This window comes from Saccopteryx bilineata, chromosome 4, assembly GCF_036850765.1.
Source record: "Saccopteryx bilineata isolate mSacBil1 chromosome 4, mSacBil1_pri_phased_curated, whole genome shotgun sequence".
Taxonomy (NCBI): Eukaryota; Metazoa; Chordata; class Mammalia; order Chiroptera; family Emballonuridae; genus Saccopteryx; species Saccopteryx bilineata.
This window is the reverse complement of record NC_089493.1, coordinates 217,682,395-217,700,540: the sequence shown is the minus strand read 5'-3', so window position 1 is coordinate 217,700,540 and position 18,146 is coordinate 217,682,395. Positions and strand designations below refer to the sequence as shown.

The window sequence follows — 18,146 nt, the reverse complement described above, 5'->3', positions numbered from 1 at the left end:
CTTTCCACAAAAGCATAGGGGAAAAAAATAATAACTCCGTACCTCTGGTATCCCATCCGATCTTGTTAGCAAGGTGATTACTATCTCCTGTTCCCCAGGTTTAAATTCCAGGACCCCTGTGTTTCCATAGAATTCATTGCTATCTCTTGGTTCTACCCAGTAGCGTAGAAACTGCTTAACAAGAGCTCCCCTGGATCGAACAATGTGGAGCTCTACAGATTCTCCTTCCTTAAAAAAAAAGTGCAAAAATTCAAATCTGTTACAATTCTTCTGAAGTTTTAAACAAAATAGATTGAAGTTTCTTTCAACTTACATTTATAATATAGTGTCCTCTGGTTGCAGGAGAAAATTCAAAAACTCCCCCAGGATCATCATTTTCCAAAATAATTAGTTCATGGCTAGTATATCCAGATTTTAGCACTTGATTTTCCACATTGACCCTGGAGGAGTCAGAGAGGGAAAGGCACCCACTACCTATAGTTTTACTTCTGAAATTTTCAGGCTTCAAAATCAGTATTTACAACAACGTCAGATACTAAATATAAAGATGATTAAGAGTTTAAACCTTAAATTGAACTGTATTAACATCACTTATGAACAAAACAGTTTTCCTCATAACATTTATGAAAGAACTTCTATTTCTGAATTTATTATATCCTTTATATTTGACAGAAACCAAAGACTGCATATGTACATCAAAAATCTAGTAACCAAAGGTTGTAAATATATTGTAATTTTACAAAGAATCAAATTTACAGATGTTTCCAGGTTTAGAAAAACTAATTTGTAACATGTGCTTAAAAATATATTTCTAAAATTGTTTTAACTTTACATACACTTGAATGTCTTTTAAAAATTCATTATATAAGATTAAACTAACTGAATTAAAGTTGGATAAGTATGTGGATGAAAGCCAAAGAGATCAAAATATTTTGTGACCTTTCATATATTTCTATTCACCTCGTTTATAACCTCATGCATTCTTTTATTATAAAAGAAAATGTAGTACAAATAAAAAATAGGATCAAATGGACCTCATATGCATGACACGTTATAACAGTTTCTACTTGTATCTCAAAAGAAGTTATTAAAATAAGCATTTTTTATTTCTGGTTTTTAAGTTCAGTGTATAATTAGAACGATCAAAGGAACTGGGACTACAAGGCTCTGAGGGTGTGAAAGACTGCAATTCTCTTTAAGAAATTCTCAGTCCTGCAAGCTACTCTAAACCTTCACAAACGTTACCTTCTATTGAACCAAAAAGTACTCTTGAACAAACCTCAAAATCACAATGAAGCCACAATTAATATGTAGAAAGGCTAGATCACTTCCTGTATAATACAGAATCTGAATTAACATCCTTCCCCAGCTTCTGGAAACCTGACAACCAATACGTAACCTATTAGTGGCCACAGAAGGGATTAGTCCAAATAATATTTTTTTATATTGTTAATGTACTCATATGACTTTTATAGCAAATTTGCCCATATTTCATTTACATCAATATTTTTATTAATTAAAATTTCTTATGTCCACCTAAGCTGGGAAACAGGAAAACTCAATCAGAATATAAAACATAAAAATCCAATTGGAGCATTAAACAAAATTTTTTAACTTTCTTAAAATATGCTACCCCTACATAAAAAGACCAAAAAAACTTAAATTCTTCATACAACTGAGAAAATGCATACAGAAATTGCTTGGATGCAAACCAGTAGAAGCACTGTGAGTTTTAATTACAAATTCTCTGTTAAACGAACTATAAGGTTCACAAAGATGTTAGATGAGAATTTCACAATGCACAATAATTTTTCTCTACATTATGTGTAAACTGCCAGGAAATTTAAATTTTTTAATTCTTCATAATATGTAAGTACATTAATTCTCAAGCTTTTTATCAGATATCTTAAATGCATTCATAATTTAAAACGCAGGAAAAAAGACTTCTTATAAGTTCCCTTTATCATTAAAAAATTAAAGTACACACAAAGCATGCACAGGCAGGTGGACAAGCAGAATTTCTAAAGGACCTGTAGTCATGCAGAACAGCAGCTGTATCCAAAACAATGGCTGGCAAAGCAAAATGCTAATCAGCAAAACCCAGGCATTATCTTGTACACTTACCCAAAGTACACAACAAACCTTTCAGTTTCTACTCTGTAAACACAGAAAGCAGCATGGGAAGGGGAAAGAAGAGACAGATACCATTTGCTAAAACTCACTAATACTGCTAGAAACTGAGAATGGCAAGGTGAAAATAAAGCTGAAAAAGCCTTTCTTCTCCCCGCCTCCTCCCCTGCTGTGAGCTACTAATGTCCACTTTCTGGGAACTCCACACACTGGGGTCTTTGCTATTGACAAGTGCTAGCAAGGGGTTCGGCAGTTCCCACTCAGGGAGATGACCCCGCGGCCAGCCAGCATGCAAGGCCCATTGAAGACATTTCTTTCCAGGCCTGCTCCAAGGCGCTGGGGCTGCCAAGCACTGTGCGTGCTTCCAAACCGCAGCAGCTGAGCAAATTTCATTCAGCAGGGCTTATAATTACTTTGTAGCTTTAATTAGGTTTAAAAAAAAAAACACCTCTATCCTCAGATCTAAAGCCATTTGTGCTTTGAAAGAAATAAAAACTCTGTAAATAGAAAATATACCTCTCATCATTTGCATAGGCATATTACTCAAGAAGCTGTTATTATATTATTTATATAACAAATATTACTTAAATATAACTTTTTATCAGGAAATCTAAATATTTTTCCAGATTCCCAATGTAGAGCATTTTCACACAGCACTGAAAAATACATGTCAAAATAGACACACCTATGGCTTGACTTTCAAAGTAAAACGAGACTATAAATAAAAGGTTATATAGAACAAATTTCAAAATCTTTAAAAATAAAATGGTATAAAAATGGTTGATTTGGAGAAAATTAAACAATAAAATATTTTTAACTAGTATGGTATCAAAAGCTTTATAAATTATTCAGCACCAGGGCAACTTTTATCTATGTTTAGTTGAAATACAAGAAATATTCATTTAAATTTGGCATTAAGAGAAAACTGTTAATGTAAACACAATATAGTATTGATTATTTTTGTTGCAATATGATATTGTAGCTTACTGTAATCACACTGAATTTTGTTAAATATTTCCAACCTGAGATGGAGTCTCTGATAAAATATATAATTAAATGCAGATTTTATTCCTTAAATATAAATATGTTTTTAAGCACTCAAATGTAAATAGCTCATTCCTGTTCACACATAATTGTGATAATACAAGTATGCATTAGTTACTAACTGAATTAAAACATTTTGGTATAAATTTGAACTAATATCCTCTATTTCAAAAAAGAGAAACAAATCATTTCTGAAATTCTCTACCCCACTATTTGTACTTCCTTGTGAATGGTTTTTTACCTATAGGAAAAAAGGAAAATGAGAACTTATAATTATATTTAATTAATTCCAAAGGTTTACAGGATAAGGTTGAAAATAACTATTTTGAAAGAATATGAAGGATAGTCACTATGAACTTGCAGAAGTAAAATTTAAATCATTCTTCAAACATTTAGTTCAGAGCAGAAACTCTCAGCTGAGCTAGCAAGTTTCAATGGATTGCTCATCTTTGGTTTATAATTGCCGTTCCATTTTTGTTTAGTTTATTTTTAAGATTGTTAATTTATTTAGTAAGTACTCAACCCTAACTTAAAGAAAAAAACACATAAGTGAAAAAATAGTAATTATGTTTACATTTCATTACATTTCACTGATTATTTTATCATATAAAATATCTTTCCCTTAAGATTTAATTTAAAATATATATTAAAACCATGTCATTTACTTATTTGATTTTTTGTTTGCTTGTTTTGTTGTTGTTTTAATTTTTAAATAAAAAAAGAATAAGCAAAATGTTTTTCAAAGCTAACCAAATGAACAGTGGTTATTTAATAAATTTGTTCACTACAGTCTGTATTTTTCTTTCTCATAAAAAAACCCACTACTTACCAGGTTTATGAAATTTATTTACACAAAACACCTTCAAAAAAAAAACCTCTAAAAGGATGACTGTAATAGAGAAGAACGGGGTCAAAAAATAATTACTACCTTAGTACTAATTAATATAGTAAAAAATAATACCTATTAAATTTATTTGTAAATTTTACTGTTTTAAAAATGTGAGTTTTTCAAAGCCCTCAAGTCACATTAACTTTAATATATTAACTTTAATATAAAGAGAAGTGTAGTAAATAAGCTTCGTTTTGATTTTTTAAAGTAATATCAATTAAACAGTACTTTTTTCATTTATGGAAAGGTTTCCTGAATTACTGAAGAAAAAATCTCTATGATGATTATGATGTTCTCTTAATATAAATTACCAACTGAGAAATGTTAAGTAAATTCTTAATATTACTGAAAAATAACCCTTAAAGCTGTATTATTTTTGATTCTCTGGAATATAAGTATTACAATATTTAATGTTTAAATTCCATGAAACAAAGAGAATTTCACTGTGTAAGAAGATTGACAGTGTCTTTTAACTAACTCAAAAGAGCTCTAATCCTCTCCTGTGTTGAAAATGCAGCCGGCAGAATTATTTGCTTAACCTAACATTTTAGATGTGTTGCTGCCTGGTTTATTTCATACAGCAACATGCTGGCTATGCATAATATTTATCTGAAACGCTCTATAAATTCTGTATGAAATTTTTCCTCATAATGAATAGCAGGGTAGAAGTTCACACATGTCAGAATATTTACAGTCTAACCAGAAGCAATCAACAAACAACTGAATAGTCAGAGGTCCAGCATAACATTATCTCTTAGTTTTTTCTTTTTATTTTATATGGAGTAAAAAATTAAGACAAAAAGAAAACATTATTTCTGAGAACTCATACATATAAATGTTACAAAGCACTACCTAAACAGGTCATTACCTGTCCAGAGAGAGCGTTACCGTCTCATTCGTTTCCGGTATGTCATCAGCTTTGACAGTAATGTTGATTGTTGTGTCACTTTGGCCAGACAAAAATACAACAGAGCCATTGAAGGGGCCTATGTCATCCAGGGTCACTGCTTTTGAATTAAAGCCAGAGGGCTTCAAACTCCAATAGACTGCAGCCTGGCCATCAGTCCCATCCCGATGTAAAGGAATGTAGACCTTATTAAAAAAAAAATTCTTATATACTCACAAATTATATAAGCTTTTCAGTGACTACTGTGTTCCCATGTTATTATGTGAATATGTGTATTCTTCATAGAAAAACAAACCATTAAATGACATTAAAAACATATGCATACAATGCGCAACAAAAAACTAATGATTGATGCTTCTCATCTCTCCATTCCTGTTTGTCTGTCCCTGTCTATCCCTCTCTCTGACTCTCTCTCTGTCTCTGTTAAAAAAAAAAAAAATTAAAAAAAAAAAATATATAAAACAAAAACATATGCACAAGCCTTTTAAATTTAAAATTAATTTTAGATAGAACTATATTTATTAGTTTTTGTTAATCAACTTATTAACAAAATTGCCCCCACCAAAAAATATGCCTAAATAAAGATGTCTTAAAAAGACTTAAATATTTTAAAAGACAGTGATGAAAAATATAGAACAATTTAGCTAAAGAATAAATTGCTATCCAAGGTTCTCTTTAAAAAAAAAAAGAAATCTATTGTCACAATATAAACAAAAGTAAGCCTTTGTGATTACAATAGAAAAATTATATTTTGTAAAATGCAACTTAAAGTGACAGGGAGCAATGTAAAAACAATATAAGTAACAAAAAGAAATGTTTCTAAAAATACAATAAATGCAATACAAACAAAATCTGCTTACTCAAATCACGGCTCAGGGTTACCTTGGCAAGTTACTTAACCTCTCTGACCACAATGTCCACATGTGGAATGAGGTTGTGGTTCTCTGTTTTGGGAATTTGTGGTGAGGATTAGAGTACCTCTCCATAGTATGAGCTAAATAAATGGAAGCTATTATAATAATTCTGACACTAATTGTATCTCATAATTTTATTTAAGTGTAGTACACATTAAATATATATAATAAAAAACTGTAGATCATGATGAGGTTTTTTCAAAGAATATAAATAAATACTTAATTGTAGATACACTATTCTTTTTAAATTCCTAAATAAGGTACCCTCTTTGCTCTCTGCCCTTTAACACATCCCCTTTAAAAATGGTGGGGGGCGGGGGGCATTTTCTTCACTAACCATTCTGCGAATCTGGCTAGCAATGGCCAGGGCTGGAGGCTAGAGAGCAAAGATTCTTAGGGAAGACAGAAAATGTAACAGAGGTCTGCACCCTTAAATCACCAGAGGGAGTGGGCGTAGTCCAGGCTGCAGATGGGATAAAGAGAACAAAGGAAAACTCCCACTTTTTCTGCTGTTTCCCAGGAGAGGAAGAATGCAAGTTAATGGAGCCCAAAACTTTCCCCAAAAGCTATTTGGTCAAGGGAAAAATGTAAAATGGTAAATTTACAGCTTTATAAGATAAATAAAAACAATCCACACTTTAAGAACAAGCTAAATCCTTTACAAATCATTTTTACTTTCTTAGAAGAAAAGTGTATTAAAAATATATACAGTATAATAAATTCAAAACCATCTTGAAAAATGGAGCTTCTCTGCCAATATACAGAATCCAATATACAAACAAAGGAAATTATGGTCACCATATTTTGACACAAAGCTTTGATACCACAATGAGCTCTCCTCATTCCAGATGTGAACCCCAAACCAATTTAAATCGTATGTTGGATCAGGTCTAAGGGTCTATGGTTCAGGGAATGGTAGGACTAAAGTTTACTAGGTAAATAGTGGGAAAATTCAAGCAGAGTAGCGGGCACAGAGTGGGATGCTGTATATGTGAGCTTTTATGTGGGGGTGAGGTGGAGGTAATGCAATAATTTACCCACATACATAATGTAGAATTTCTAAGATTAAGCATTGCACTTTACCACCATCACCTACACTACCAAACATAGTACCCCAACCCTGCTTAAGGCAGGCATCAGTAGCTCTCAGAAATGGAACGGGTTTTAGGGACCTGTGGTATATATGACTTGGCCAATATATATATATATATTATATATATATATATAATATATATTTTGGCTATCACTCTATCAAATGTCATACCGTTATTCAAAAGCGGACACATCAAAATATACCACTTTTGCTGTGAGTAAATAAAATTGTAATTCTTTTATCAAATATGGCAAAAGATGATGGAAAATCACATATTCATCAGTTACTTATTTTAAATTACATATTGAAGGTTAGCTATAAATGGTGAAACTTTTCATTCTGTTATATGCTAATCCTATAAAAAATAATTAGTATCTGTAGGTTATCTCTAACTAATTATGCCCCATTGATAAGAGAAAGCACACTTACCACATCAGCAGGAGAATCTTCTGGTTCATGCAAAATGATTGGAAGATTGCTAATAAAGCCAATTTCTCCATTCGCAATGTCTGGAGTAACTGCTAAAGAAATATTTTGGATTTTCCCAAATCTAGGACTGATAGGTGGGATTGGGGGATTTATGTTCACCAATTCCACAGTTTCCAACTATAACAAACAAAACAAAAATGAAAGAACAGAAAATTTTAAATTAAAAAGTCTTAGTTGCTTGGGGCAACAAAGTAAACATGGATAAAAGCCACTTAGCAACTTCATTTTCTTCTTCATCCTCTATACTGTTTCAATCTCCTGCAATGGCTTCTTGAGATCCTTCTGTTCTTCAATTATTATTATTTCTCAGGGTTCTTTCTAAGTCCTTTATCTTATAATTTTATACTTTTTGCGCTTAATAATCTCAGGATATCTTCTTCAAATTTCAAAAACTTTGTAACCAATTGCTATTAGATATGACAAAAATGTCACGCAGAAACTTTGCAGATAAAATACCCATAACTGAAATCACTGTTTCATGTCCATTACCATCTCCGGCACCACCTTCTGCTTTTCCTCCTTCTTAACCTATACCCAACTACGTTGACCTTAAAGCCAAATATCAAAGAGTTGTCCACATCTCTTTCCTCTCTTCCACTGGTCCCCACCTCTAATCAATAACTCAAACCCACTCCCTGCCAGAGAATATTCATCCTCAGATGATCCTCAAACTCCCAATGTGACTTACCATGCCTTTAAGTTTAAAGAAATGCAGAACATGTATACCATGTAGCATCCCTTTAATTAATGAACATAACCACCAGAATGACTTTTGTGTTCTCCTCATCTAGGATGAGATCCCTTCATCATTTCACAAGTTCAAAGTGCACCTGCTCCTAAAAACCAACTACATTTTCCTCTCTCCCATGAAAATCTGCTTGAATTCTTTAGCCCTTTCTACTTTCTTTCTTTCGAAACTTCTATTGCTACTCTCAGTTATAAATTTCATGTGTTGCTTGCTTATCATCATTGTGTGTGTTCCAGACTTTCACTTTCCAACAGGATTACAGAGTTCTTGTAGCTCTGTGTCCTCAGAATCTTCCCAATATATAACATAGATCTGACACTACAGCAGCTACACAGTAAGTGCTTGCTGACTCATCTCTCCAACACACACTGAGCTCTGTAGGAACCCTGATCTAACACAAACTTTCAACACCTTAATATTCTAACTGTTCAGAATACAACTTATCAATTTTCACAGTATTCATCTGAGTGTAAGAATAATCATTACAGGAGTGCACAAAGCATCAAGGTTGTAAGTTAAAAAGCAATTGTGAAGTTAATGAAACATTATGGCTCTCCCACTCTAGAGCTCTATAGCAGGGGTTCCCAAACTTTTTACACAGGGGGCCAGTTCACTGTCCCTCAGACTGTTGGAGGGCACCACATACAGTGCTCCTCTCACTGACCACCAATGAAAGAGGTGCCCCTTCCGGAAGTGCAGTGGGGGATAGGGGGGTGGATAAATGGCCTCAGGGGGCCGCATGTGGCCCGCAGGCCAGGCCATAGTTTGGGGACGCCTGCTATAGGCTTTGTAATGTAGAAACAGCTTGTGCTTTTTAAGTTGATTTTCTACAAGTGGACTGAACTGGTACTGATCCCACACATGCTCTCACAGCTTTTTATTAACAATATACATTTTAAAAGGCAAAAATAAATGCCTTTTTAAAATGTCATATATTTGCTTTGAAAATCATATATAGGAGATATTAAAAACTCTGTATTTGGTAAACATTCATTTGAGTCAAAGAAAAAAGAAATTAGACTGACATATTGGGCCAAATATTGGTATACAGACTAAGTCAAGCACTGTAAAAAAAAATTTTGATTCTTCAGTATATGAATTTACTTTACCAAATAAATATAATGTAAAGATAGATAGCTAAAACTACATAAGTAGAGCCAGACCAGGTGGTGGCACAGTGGATAGAGCAGTGGCCTGAGATGCCAAGAACCGAGGTTCAAATCCCTGAGGTTACTGGCGTGAGTGCAGGCTCACCAGCTTGAGTGCCGGGTTGCCGGCTTGAGAGTAGGAGCACAGACATGACCCCATGGTCATTGGCTTGAGCCCAAAGGTCACTGGCTTGAAGCCCAAGGTCACTGGCTTGAGCAAGTGGTCATCAGTTCAGCTGAAGAACCCTGGTCAAGGCACATATGAGAAAGCAGTCAATGAACAACTAAGGTGCTGCAACAAAGAACTAAGGTTTCTCGTCTCTCCCTTCCTGTCTGTCTGTCCCTCTCTCTGTCTCTCTCTAAAGAAAAAAAAACCTGCATAACTGTCATTCTTTCTAGAGAAATCTATATACCCGTATACATATATATTTAACTTTAAATATAGCACAAAGAATAAAATAAAATATGTATATTTGAATGACATATAAAGTATGCATTGTTTGGAGACAAAGATGTTTATCAAATACACTGATCGTGTTTAAGCACATATTTGTGAATAAACACTCTCGTTTCTGTGTACTCACAAAGCATTAAACTGATAATACTGTTTAAAACATCAAGGGACAAAAGAGCAAACAAAAAAACATAATGGGAATATAATTTTACTTCAAAAATTTCTACAAAGAAAGGAAGAAAATAAGTCATATCTTACATTAATCAAAACAGTTATAGATTTAATTCTAAATATCATATTTTGAAAAAAATAAAGAAAGAGGTATAGAAGACTATGGAACGAACTGATCAAAAGGAAAATGCTAATTTTACATAGCTTTTTTTCCTAGTCTCTAAGCCTTTTTGTCTGGATTTCTTAAGCATCTGCTAAATCAAACTGCTCCATTCATAAAGGTTCCTTCTTTGCTTTCAGACAGTTTGCAACTGGGACAGCACATTAGTAACCCCACGCTTGCCAAAAGTTGTATCTCAGACTGATCTATTTAGCTGAGAGGGTTACTGAAGAATGAGGAGCTCATGTCTCAGATTCTCCTTTCTTCAGTTTCATTCATCTTTACATGCACAGTCTGATGCCTCTTATTCTTGAGTTGCTCATCCATTATGTATTATACAAACTACACAACCTTCTAATTTCAACCAGACTTCCAGAGCCTATAGCTGTTTTGAACCTACAAGAAATTCCGTCAGTGACTAATAATGCCTATTTTTCTCTTCAGTGTTAAATTAACTGTCTGCACAGTAAGACCTTTGTTTTTTAACTGAATACACAGATAGATAAAGAACTGAATTTGGAATTAGTGGTACAAACAGATATCTAACCCAAGATCACCAAAAATTCAGATGTTACGTGCTTCTTCAAGGGTTACCTTACTTTTCAAGTGTCATCGAAAATAAATTCTGTCATGTTCATGGAGAATGTTGAAACACAAAGTAGCTAGGATATCTGACCGACAGAAAGTTCTTAATAAGACTTTATTTACAGAGGCATTCTCTGCAGCTATATGAATAAAGATATTAAACATTTTTAAAAGACTAAAAGTTTAATATAAATGTTAGTTATTCACAGTAAAAAGTGGTTGAGCCAACGTAAGAAAGTAGAAAGCTAAAATGAAAAAAAAAGTTCTCTACAAATCAAAACCTACATTTCTACATTATCAGTTTTCAGATTCATGCCTCATTACTGCAGCTACTACAGGGAGGCCAGGACGCCCAGGCCACCACCGGAGCCACGGGAACTGTGGGACAGATTTGCTTCATGGTACTTATTTTAATAAGTTGGTTCTTTTATGAATTGTGACCTATGCAATACTAGAGAGAGATAGAAGGGAAAAATAAATACTGAGATAATAGAAACACAAAAACCTTAAAACATATGCCATGAGTTGAATGTTTACATCCCCTCAGAATTCATACATTGAAATGCTAATCCCCAGCAGTGCTAGAATTCGAAGATGGGACCTTTGGGAGGTAGAGCCCCTGTGATGAAATTAGGGCCTTTATAAGAAGAGACACCAAAGAGCTTGTGTCCTCTCTCTCTCCACTATGTGAGACCACAGCAAAGACACCAGTTTGCAAACCAGGAAGAGGGTCCTCCCCAGAAGCCCCATCACACTGTCATCCTGACCTCGGAATTCCCAGCCTCCAGGACTGTGAGAAATAGACGTCTGCTGTTGAAGCCACCCAGGCTACGGTATTCTTTGCGGCTGTCTGAACTGACTGCAATAATGTATACTAATGAGAATGCTCAGAAGCCAGACGACACCCGCAGCACAGAAGGCCAAAGAGAGCGCTGACACCAAAAAGGGAAACAAAAACCTCCATTAAATGCTGGAACTCCACTTGACAAGGTATTATCTCCCAAAGGTTCTTGAAAACTCCTAAGCTTGGAAATGCTACCCTAAGAAAAAACTGGTAAAATTAGTATGCATTTCTGTATACTGATAAAACCAACTTTTAAAAGTAAACAATGACAAGGTTTTGTATAAGGCCAAACTTAAAGCTCTCTTTAAAATTTCAAAGATGTGTTTAAAAGTGCTCTGGTAGCAACATTCTAGTTCCTTTATCTCCTTGTCAGGGTCCAGGCTGGACCACTTGTTTAACTGTACTTCTCAGATGCAGGTCCCCACCAGCCAGCCAGTTACCTCACAGGAGCATCCCACAGGCCGCAGGCTGGACCACTTGTTTAACTGTACTTCTCAGATGCAGGACCCCACCAGCCAGCCAGTTATCTCACAGGAGCATCCCACAGGCCGCAGGCTGGACCACTTGTTTAACTGTACTTCTCAGATGCAGGACCCCACCAGCCAGCCAGTTACCTCACAGGAGCATCCCACAGGCCGCAGGCTGGACCACTTGTTTAACTGTACTTCTCAGATGCAGGACCCCACCAGCCAGCCAGTTATCTCACAGGAGCATCCCACAGGTCGCAGGAGGCAAACACAACTGTAAATAACACCACGTTCTGCTCCTCTGTCACTCCAAAAAGAGAAATTCAAGGGTCCTCCAAAGAGTGGGTTATCCTCATAGACAGATATATGTATCATAGCATCATTTACTAATTCGAGATGACAATAAAACAACAGTAGTAATGATAACAAAGATGAAGAGCAGGATGTTCAGCCACTAGTAACAAAGCTTTTGGGAACACTGGGAAAAGGTCTCCCTCTGGGTAGGCATATTACAAAAGGTACCCCCTACAAATTATATATCCCTATTACAGGTCACCCACTAGAGCACTTTGCCAAGAATTCTCAAGAACTGTGCAAACAGGGCAAGAATCAGTGGTGGCACAGGTTAAAAAACAGAAAGTCTTCAGAATGCAAGGGCCCACCCACCCCACTGAGTAGTTAGCAAGGTGGGACACAACCCTGTGAAATTTAGAACACCAAGAAGACTTTTAAAAGAAAAAAACCTTTCAGAGATAAAAAGCAAGTAAGTAATTTCTTTCCCCTCAAATTTCATATTAGCAACTATGGAAATTAAAGGACAAAACTTTCCATGTTCTGATGAAGAAAAAATTATTTTAATCTATAAGTTTCTACCAAGCCAAACTATCAATGTATAAAGTTTCCTTTTTAGATGCTTGAAGACTCCAAAGGTTTACCGTGCATGTCCAGTCTCTGCACATGTATCTGAGGACAGGTGTACTACAACAAAACTACAACACAAGGTTAGGAAAAGGTAGGATCAAGGAAATTCCAAAGTTCAGTAAACAAGGCCCCAGATGTGAAGCAAGCATAGAAAGCAGCACGGGTGAACTGGACACCCACGTGGGTCAGGCAGCTGGGAGAGCCGACACGGAGAGGGGGCACAGGAGAGGGGGCAACTAGAAACTCCAGAGAGAGAAGCAAAGCACAAAACAATGTCTAGGCAAAAGTATGAAACAAAGTGCAATGTGGCATGACTCAAAAAAATTTTAAATATGCTATTTCATTTGATACATACAAAAAGTACAGTGACATAAGTTTACACTCTTTATCAAACATCACACTTTCTGGATCTGTATTATATTTATGTACATTACCAAAATTTGATAAGCACCCTTTCATTGCTTTCTAATGTTCACAATCAACCAAAACCAAATTCACAAAAAACATAACCATACTATCATAAGTGAGCACAGATGTTTTAAACTTTGACAATAAAAACACTAATAAAAGTTAAAAAATTAAATAGATAAGATGGAAGAGTAAGTTATAAGGCCCCTATTTCTTCTCATTAAGTAGATGAAAATCCAGTTAATAGACAATTATCTACAGTTAATAGACAAAGAAACATATTTTAGTAGATGATTTAAAAGTTTCTACGGTATACTATTTTTCTCATATTGCTTTTTCATTTGTGGAACGCCATCCCTGCAAGTTATCCTACAAACCACTTCCCTCTGTCACATTTTCTCAAATCCCTCCAAAGAATAGCGGATCTCTCTTTTTCTCATGTGCACATGCGTGTGCGTGTGCATGTGTACATGCATGTGTGTGTATGTGTGTGTGTGCATATGTGTCTCCTCTGTCCTGCCCCATTAACAGTTTGTAAGTTTCTCTATTATTCTGACCTGCTTTTTATGTCTGATGTGCTTTTATTATCACCTGATTAAAATTATAACGAGTAGAACCCTTCTTTTACTCATCTATATATGTCTTAGGAGCAGACAGTCTTTCTTTGGAGTCTCTAGTTATAGTAGCCAGTAGTAGAATCCAAACTATAAATGAGAGCAAAAGAATGGTTAGTTAACTCTCTCACATATATAAGTATGCTTATAATTTAACCAAAGTTCAGGTTATTTTTATTTTTTTTAGCAAGAAAAAGGGGGGAACAGACACACTGGAAGGGAGAGAGAAGAGAAGCATCAATTTACAGTTGTGACAACTTAGTTGTTCATTGAGTGCTTTCTCTTATGTGCCTTGACCGGGGGGTGGGGGTGGGGGGTTCTGACCAAGCCAGTGACCACTTGCTCAAGCCAGCAACCTTGGACTTCAAACCAGTGACTTTTGGACTCAAGTCTGCAACCATGGGGTTATGTCTATGATCCCATGCTCAAGCCAGCGACCCCATGGCTCAAGTTGGTGAGCCTGCACTCAAGCCAGTGACCACAGAGTTTCAAACCTGGATCCTCAGCATCCAAGACTGACACTCTATCCACTGTGCCACTGCCGGGTCAGCCCAAAGTTGAGATTATTTTCATCATTAAAATACCTGTATTAGGAAGTGGGCCCCATTTTGAAGGAATGCATCATTTCTTATTGGTAATTTTGTGGTGCCTTGGGTTTTTTGTTCCGGAAAAATGAGGCTATTTCTCCTGGATATATTTAAGATGCCATCTTTTGCTCGCAAAGGGTCCACAGCTCCAACAGGAATATAAAGTGCAGAATAAAACATCCTCACATCTCCTTTAGTTCCTCCTAGTCTTGTAAAACTCAAGGATAAATATCGTTCTCCTGGGCTGCTTTCAATCTTCTGGTTTTCCATAGGAAAAAATGTTATTAGGCCATAAACATCATCACTATCCTGAATATAGAACAAAAGCTGTGGATAAAGGAATAAAACATTGAAATAAAGTATTCTCATATCTGAGATTATTAAACTGTTTATTTTCTAGGCTACTCTGATTTTTAATACTTACTTATATATCATATCTAAAACTGATTATTTCTTATATGTACTACCGTGTTTCCCTGAAAATAAGACAGTGTCTTATATTAATTTTTGCTCCTAAAGACACACTAGGTCTTATTTTCAGGGGAGGCCTTATATTTCTAAGCTTGAAAAAAATTGCACTAGGTCTTACTTTCAGGGGATATTTTATTTTCAGGGAAATGGTAGAGTAAATGATGAGTCAAAAACAGATCTAAAAACTTTCCTAATTCAGTTTGTAGAATTTTTTAAGAGCAAACTTTTTATTTACGGAAGGGACAACATTGAGCAAATGAAGCAATTTCATTTCCAAAACCAGTGTTCTTCCTGTCACATCAAAGTATATACAGCCTGACCGGGCAGTGGTGCAGTGAATAGAGCATCAAACTGGGATGTGGAGGACCCAGGTTCGAGACCCCGAGCTCGCGAGCTTTAGCACGGGCTCAACTGGTTTGAGCAAAAGCTCACTAGCTTGAACCCAAGGTCGCTGGCTCGCAACGGGTTACTCGGTCTGCTGAAGGCCCACGGTCAAGACACATATGAGAAAGCAATCAATGAACAACTAAGGTGTCGCAACGAAAAACTGATGATTGATGCTTCTCATCTCTCTGTTCCTGTCCGTCTGTCCCTATCTATCCCTCTCTCTGACTTTCTCTCTGTCCCTGTAAAAAAAAAAGGTATATACATATGTTGGGGTGAGGGGTACACAATGCGACATGAAGATGATGTTATACTAAGTTGCACACTAGAAACCTGTATGGTTTGGCGAACCATGTTGTCCCAATAAATTAAAAATAAAATTTTAAAAAGTAAAAATAAATAAATTTTTTAAAAGTACACATAAATGTGACTTGTGTGATCAAATTCTTTGGCTCTTCTACAGCATAGAAATACACAAGGAAAGCATAACAAGAGACCGACCTCTGCTGGTTCGCTCACTTCTGCACCTCCTTGTACTGTATGAGGAAGAATCTGAAGTATATAAGCTTCTGCCTCTTCTGGAAGATCATCATCATCAACAGTAAGAAGAATAGATGCCAACATCTGCCCTTGTGCAAAACGAAGAACTCCGGAACTTGGTCTGATATCTGCTATTACCGGTGAGGGATCACTGCTATTCCGTGTCAATATCCAGTTCACAGAAATATTCCCATGGGTACCTCCATTTCTAACCACTGTAATATTTTCAAATCTAGAATTTTTAAAAATAAATATATACAGTCACATAATACACTCTAGTTTCCCTTAGATGGACTTTTCTACTGTCAAGTTGGCCATCAGATACTAGTAAACACAGAATCCATATCATGAAGAATGATTGTTTTTACTATGAACAATTAGGTATGTAGATATGCCCTAGGAAACCACAATAACAGGAATTCACTTGCATCTTTTTTTTTCTTCCCAAATTTACAAGCAGGGAGGCAGTTGGAGACTCCCACATGTGCCCAACCAGGATCCACCTGGCATGCCCAACAGGGGCGATGCTCTGCCCATCTGAGGCATTGCTCTGCTGTGGCCAGAGCCATTCCAGAACCGGAGGTAGAAGCCATGGAGCCATCCTCAGTGCCCGGGCCAACTTGGCTCCAATGGAGCCTTGGCAGCGGGAGGGGAAGAGAGAGATAGAGAAGAAGGAGAAGGAGAAGGGTGGAGAAGCAGATGGGTGCCTCTCCTTTGTGCCCTGACCAGGAATCAAACCTGGAACTTCCACACACTGGGTTGATGCTCTACTGCTGAGCCAACCAGCCAGGGCCACTTGCATATTTAAATCACTTCAAAAGAAAAAAAAATGGTGAAACTGTGGTAGAGGTCATTTCCTCTACCACGGTTTCTCTCAAAAGTTCAGCATTATGTCCAACACCACAATCATTAAATCTTGGAATAATATAAAATAATTATAGCAAAAAATTTAAAGTGAACCATACCTTGATGTTGTATCTTCATCAATTATAACTGTCCTTTCAAACAAGACACTGTTGAATGAGAGGACTCCATAAGGTTTGTCATTTGGCTTAATGGTGACTTGTACAATAGAAGGGCTTAATAGCACAGCATCTCCCTTTAAAGTATCTTTTAATAATACAACATGAAATGATTCAGCAATCTCTGGTATGGTGTCATCAACTATTTGAAATTTCAGGTGTGATTCATGAACAAAAGGTGGAAAAACAATAGTTGTGTTTGGCTGAAGATCAATGAAATCTAAATTTTGCTGGGCATGTACTGTTGAATTCCCAGTTATAACAACATAACTGATTGAAATTTCAAATTCACCGGATCCAATCAGATTTCCACTGTCCTCTTTTCCACAAAGCACTGGAATCATGAGTATGTGATCTTCCTCAGGTACCAAATAAACACTCTGAATGAATCTCACAGGACTATCATTTTTCTTAATGATAATCTCAACTGAGCTCCTAGAAGTGTTCATCTCAGCTCCACCTTCTACACTTTTCAGTTGAATCAAAAATATTTCATCATTTTCTGGTATCTGTCAAAGAAATATAGAACATCAATAGCTAAAATGCCTGCAAAGAAACCAAAGTATAAAAAGTCACTATGTTTCAATACAATTACATAAAAATAAAAAAATCTTTAACTGCAGGGAGCCTATAGAGAGCCTTGCCTAGTGTCCATTTACTAAAATACTTTCTAAAGGTAAATAACACATTTTAGATAGGAAAGGAATAGTTCATAAGTATGAACACGTAATAAAGTTAATGTCTCTCAACCCCAATCAATCTTTAGATAACACTAAAGATTTGACAGTAAAATGAACATAGTTTCTTACTACTTTTATCAGGTTGGAAGGGTCAGAAGCACCACTTAAAATAAAATAATATCTAAGAATCCGAGAAACTACACTAAACACCACATACAAATTGTTACTTTTCAGCCACGTGATTTATTCTTGTTTCTTTCTAGACAGTTTCTAATTTAATAAGAGTTAAACATATGATACCAATGATATGATTTCAAAAATACACATCATACCTCTCTGGAGAACAAGACAAGAATGACTATTAGGGAAAATGTTGACATTGTTAAAATGAAATATATATATTGGTCACTGCATGGAAATAGTAGGGTAATCTCTACTGTGCCGTTTGCGCTTTCCTTCATTATACATTCTGTATT

At 35.7% G+C, this 18,146-nt stretch overlaps 1 protein-coding gene across 1 annotated transcript in view; it reads right to left on the bottom strand.

Annotated features, from left to right (window-relative positions):
- The window catches only part of ADGRV1 (adhesion G protein-coupled receptor V1), a 729,252-nt gene that overhangs the window by 650,504 nt on the left and 60,602 nt on the right, over positions 1–18,146 (bottom strand). The window contains exons 7-13 of the mRNA XM_066273806.1: positions 16,934–17,499; positions 15,930–16,200; positions 14,571–14,900; positions 7,407–7,583; positions 4,932–5,155; positions 314–440; positions 43–228 (exon numbers count right to left, since the gene is read on the bottom strand). Of these exons, the coding sequence (XP_066129903.1) occupies positions 43–228; positions 314–440; positions 4,932–5,155; positions 7,407–7,583; positions 14,571–14,900; positions 15,930–16,200; positions 16,934–17,499 (1,881 nt within the window). The remainder of the gene's footprint in view (positions 1–42; positions 229–313; positions 441–4,931; positions 5,156–7,406; positions 7,584–14,570; positions 14,901–15,929; positions 16,201–16,933; positions 17,500–18,146) is intronic.